The sequence below is a fragment of the Protobothrops mucrosquamatus genome, unplaced genomic scaffold (assembly GCF_001527695.2).
Source record: "Protobothrops mucrosquamatus isolate PMUCROS unplaced genomic scaffold, P.Mucros_1.0 scaffold2982, whole genome shotgun sequence".
Lineage (NCBI taxonomy): Eukaryota > Metazoa > Chordata > Lepidosauria > Squamata > Viperidae > Protobothrops > Protobothrops mucrosquamatus.
Genome location: NW_015389002.1, coordinates 235632 through 241166, shown reverse-complemented (window position 1 = coordinate 241166; position 5535 = coordinate 235632). Strand labels below are relative to the sequence as shown.

The following is a 5535-nucleotide window of genomic DNA, read 5'->3' as shown; positions in this document are numbered from 1 at the left end:
CACTATTATGCCACATTCCCAAAAGTTGACAAAATCTGACACCAAAATAAATGCTATTATATGTTACCTATAAGTGGATCCTTTTGCTCTCTTAAGCCCTGTAGTAGAAAACAGGCACTTGGACAATCTTTTTGGCAATTTGTTTGAGTATCACACTCGTGCTTCAGGCTCCCCACATCATTGTGTCTTGAGCACTCAGGGGAGCTTAATCTATTAAAATTTTGAAACTCCATCAGCTCCTCATTATTTTGCAAAGACAGATGCTCACTTTCCAGATGTGAGGCCTGGGTAGAATTTTCATTACTTGAATCCAATAAGAGGTTATGATTCTTCAGCCAGATGGGATACTTGGATTCAGGAATACTACTTATGTCTGAAATGCTCAACTCAGTTTTATGGCTTGTCAGCCATCTTGGATAATTCTTATGAAACACAGTCTCTCGGTTGGCAAGCTGGTCATTCCCAGGTAACACAGAATCATGTCTGTAAAATTTATATTGTGTGCCCTTTTTTCTGCTAGCTTCACGGTATGAGGAGGGAAGCAAGGAATTTTTCAAAGAATCTTCTTTTTCTTTATCATTGGAGGACGAAGTCCAGTGATGAGAACAAGAAGCAGATGTTCTCCATGACCTCCTGTTCACATTGCCTCTCTGAGCTAATGACCTAGAAATCTTGAAAGAGAGAGAACCATCTGCAGGAAATGCTAAAAGATCATCTGTAGTCAGACTGACTATATCTGGCTCATAAACAACTCTTTTTCTCAGACGTGTATGCTGCTTGACATTTTCTAAAACAAGAAGAGACATAATTTGAGTTAAACTACAGGTTCCAAGCAAGGAAATATTTCAAAAGGTATTTGCAATCATTCTTGTCAGCCAGCCAATAGAACAGTGATGGCGAACCTTTTAGAGACCGAGTGCCCAAACTGCAACCCAAAACCCACTTATGCATTGTCGAGTGCCAGCTGGGTGTGGCCCATTGGCTGGGTGTGGCCCATTGGGTGGGCGTGGCTGTGCTGGTAACAGCAGACTGGGTGGGACTAAAAAGTTCAATCAATTAATTCCAACTTTGCAAGATCTTTTTTTTCCCCACGAGAAGTTGAAATTGACTGATTGAACCTTTTTTTTTTTTTTTGCACACTGCGGCGGAGGCCTAAAGCGAAAAGGTTTTATAAAACCCAGCGGAAGCCTAGGACTGGGGCGACGGCGCACGTGCCCACAGAGAGGGCTCTGAGTGCCACCTCTGGCACCTATGCCATAGGTTCGCCACCACTGCAATAGAACATTCTATGCCAGTGATGGCGAACCTTTTAGAAACCGAGTGCCCCAAAACCGCCCATCGCCCCCGCTCCGCCTCTAGCCCTGCCTGCTCTGCTCCCACCTGCCCCGCCCACCCACAGGGCCACGCACCGCCTCCATGGCCCGCCACAGATTGCCCAGGCGGTCCTGCAGCACCATGGCAGCCACGCCCTCCGCCCACACCCTGCAGCATCATCTATGGGGCGCAAGGGCGGAGTCTTGTCCCTGCTGCCCGGCTATGTCCTTGGCTGCGCTGCTCCGTCGGGCCGCACCCAGAGGCGCTCTGCTCCAGGTGGGCTGCTTGCGAGGAGGGGGCCACGTGGGGAGGCGGGGCTGGGATGACGGCACGCATGCCCACAGAGAGGGCTCCGAGTGCCTCCTCTGGCACACGTGCCATAGGTTCGCCACTACTGTTCTATGCCATCCCTTCTAATATTGAGACTCATTTCTAGAGATTAAAAGACACGTTTGTATCAAGAAATACGCTATTTTTTTTCAGACCATGGGTGATATCAAATGATGGTCTGGGCACCACATTCTTTAAAGTCTGAAATTTTGAAGATTTTAATTATTTCAAATTAAAATTTCCTAGGACAATGCTGAAATCTTGGGAGATTCGCTGCTAACTGAAGCCCTACATTTTCTTGAAAGACATACTTTTTGTCAAATACTTCTACCTTTCCTACCTGAATGCAAATACACTATTTTCACTGTTTCATCACATAAGTAACATAACATAAATGTACAAAGACAAAATAATTACCACAAATTAGTGTTCAACATTTCAAGTTATATTACTGGTTAGATGACTTTGAGACAGCGGCTCATTCTTAGCCCAACCACTCTCACGGGCTTGTTTCTTGCGGAAAAAAGAAGCTGAGGCATAATGTACATTGCTTTCATGTCTACAAAACACAGGCAATATATGAATGTAATAATAATAATCGCTAATAATAAGAATATGAATTGAGTTGGGAATGGGAGGCACCGTTATGCGGTGGTTCTCTTCCTTCCTCACCGATCGTACGCAGTCTGTATTGGCAGGAGGACAGAGGTCGACCCCTAGGTCCCTAACTTGTGGGGTTCCTCAGGGGTCGGTCCTCTCTCCTCTTCTGTTCAATATTTATGTGAAGCCGCTGGGGGAGATCATCCGTGGCTTTGGGGTGNTATATATATAATCGCAATTTGGGCACTTTGATAACCGGCCATGCATTTACAATAGTTGCAGCATCCCAGAATCACGTGATCACTGCTGGTGACCTTCCCAGCCAGCTTCCCATAAGGAAACTCAATGGGGGACTTGAGCAGGTTTTGCTTAACAATCACACACTTCATTTGACTATGCGATTGGCATAATGACTGTGGGAAAAAGGTCATAAAATGAGGCACAGTCACCTGATGACTTGTTAAGTAACAACTGCATCATTTAATGATGGAAGTCTGAGGGCTACCTGTATGCTCAAAACCTGTCAAAAAATATCTTACTTTACAAAGTTCCTTCCAAGATCCTAACTGTGCTCCTCCTTATTTTTTGTTTCTTCAAGAAGACTTTGTTTATATGAGCAATGCTGATACTTTCAGTTGCTCTCTTACAGCCCAGGTTGCTTCGAAAAGTTTACTGGGCTTGCTTGAACTGCACTAAAAGATACTGAAAGGATCTGCACAGACACAGAGTACACAGAGAAGGTGCCACTTGCATTGCTCCCTCAATTAGGTAGTTATGCCTCTCATAATGTTGAAAACATTCAATCAGAATAGAGCTGGAAGAACCCTGGAGGTCTTCTAGACCAACCCCCTTCTCAGGCAGGAGACTCTATATCATTTCAGACAAGTGACTGTCCAATCTCTTCTTAAAAACCTCCAGTGATGAAGCATCTACAACTGCTGATGGAAAGATGTTCCACTGGTTAATGGCACACTGGAATTCACATACTGGAATCAGAACAAGCAACAGTGACATGGAACCCAACTGCTTACTATTTTCATGGGAGGCCGCAAGGGAAGTGGAAAAAACTTCCCTGGAATAAGGCAGTATCAAACAACTTTTGTCATGTTAAAAGAGAAAACTACGTGGGTATGTCCATGAAGCCACCCGGAGTTGAACCAAAAGAGTTTACCACACCTATCCAATCACAAAGAGATTGGGAAATAAATAAAAAAAACCACTATTTTCATTACATCCATATTCTAGTATCTTATCTGATACCTTTGTATCTCCAAACTGGGTGGTGTAATAAGTTCTGTATGCATGTGAATATGTGTATATTTGACTCCAAAATTTATGCTGCTAAGCAAGACAGTTAAGTGAGTTTTCCCCATTTTGCAACCTTTCCTCCCACAATTGCTAAGTGAATCAGTGCAGCTATTAAGTTAGTGAATCTGGCTTCCCCATTAACTCAGGTTGCAAAAGATGATCACATGACCCTGGGATACTGCAACTGTCATAAATACAAGCCAGTAATCAAGTGTCCGAATTTTGATCCTATGGCCACGGGGATGCTGCAACGGTTGCAAGTGTGAAGAACGGCCACAGGCCTCTGTTTTCAGTGTCAATGGCTAACAAACTGGAGGCGGGGGTGGGGGTGGATGGGGAAGTAACTCTGCATTTCTCAATTCTCTTTTTTGTTGTCCTCTGACCTTGAATATTGACAGCTCTTTCCCTCTGCATTAAATGTGGGAACTAGAGTATAGGTTCCTAAAGTAAACAAATCACATTTTCAAAGAAATGACACAGAAGTCTTTCTCAAACACAGCCCTGCCCACAAGTTTGACACCGTTCCTGGCCATTACTCATGTCACTCTTGACCTTCAAAAAGCATTGTACGGTCCTGTAACAGAAATCCTGAGAATGTAGTAAGCACAAAAGGAATAACCAGTTTATGAACACATAAGGAGGCTTGGCTCCTGACACAGAGAAAATGGACAAAAATCTTCAAGGAAATTATTGGTCCCTTGGGAAATATTTTGAGCCAATGTTAAGTGTGTGGGTAACAGGGACTGGTTGGTTATAATAGCAGCGAAGAGTTCTGTGGACGCCACTTGCAATTGGCTAGCTTCTCAAGCTACTAAGAAGTGAATCTGGAACTCTTTGTTTTTTCTTAATACAATGATCTGGACACAACTAATGGAACTAAATGGTTGAGGAGTCAGGAAAGATAGAGCATATGGTTAAGCTACAAATGCACTTGTGAAAGAGGTGACTTTAAAAGGGGGAGTGGACAAACTCATGAAGAATCTGGCTTCACCGTTACGACAACAGGATCTAGCAGTGGTCTTCTTAGATTTCTTGTACAAACACCATCATTTTATCTCATTCAGGTAGGTTGAAGAAGCTGGTATTAGTCAGGCTATTGCTGAAGAGTCCCACTCTGTGTATCCATAAAAAACTTAATGGGGTTCTCATATACTCACAAACCAATTGGAACGTTATCCCACAATCTTTCTGCTTCTAGTATATCCATTGTACAAGGACTGCCATCATTTTTCAGGAGACTAGTTGATTCCTCAGCCAAGGGTTCCAGTGCCCTCCTTGCTTTCTGAATTAGTTTTTCTGTGTCATCTAAAATAATTATAAATGTCACAATTAAAAATGTCACATGTCATGGCTGATACATATTGCATATTATTTCAAATAAATACGAATGTCTAAAGCAGGTTTAGGAGCCCTCGGGGAACAGTGGTTAGAATACAGTATTTCAGGCTACTTCTGCCCATAGCCTGGAGTTTGATCCTGATGGGGCTCAAGGTTGATTTAGCCTTCCAGCCTTCCAAGATCGCTAAAATGAGGACCCAGATTGTTGGGGGAAATATGCTGACATTGTAAACTATCCAGAGTGCTGTAAAGCACTGTAGGGCAGTATATAAGTGCTATTGCTATACTCAGCCTTGGCAATTTTAAGATCGGTGGATTTCAGCTCCCAGAAATCCCTAACCAGGCCCAACCCAAGAAGAATTCTGGGTGTTAAAATCGACAATTGCACTTTATTTATTAAATTACTGCTAAATAAATCATGCTTCTTCACAGTATCTAAACCCAATCACTATTATGCCACATTCCCAAAAGTTGACAAAATCTGACACCAAAATAAATGCTATTATATGTTACCTATAAGTGGATCCTTTTGCTCTCTTAAGCCCTGTAGTAGAAAACAGGCACTTGGACAATCTTTTTGGCAATTTGTTTGAGTATCACACTCGTGCTTCAGGCTCCCCACATCATTGTGTCTTGAGCACTCAG

At 43.0% G+C, this 5535-nt stretch overlaps 1 protein-coding gene across 1 annotated transcript in view; it reads right to left on the bottom strand.

The window, feature by feature from the left end:
- CUNH18orf54 (chromosome unknown C18orf54 homolog) overlaps nt 1-5535 on the bottom strand; it is a 26174-nt gene that overhangs the window by 14238 nt on the left and 6401 nt on the right. The window contains exons 3-4 of the mRNA XM_015826157.1: nt 5404-5522; nt 4710-4857 (exon numbers count right to left, since the gene is read on the bottom strand). Coding sequence (XP_015681643.1) covers nt 4710-4857; nt 5404-5522 — 267 coding nt within the window. The remainder of the gene's footprint in view (nt 1-4709; nt 4858-5403; nt 5523-5535) is intronic.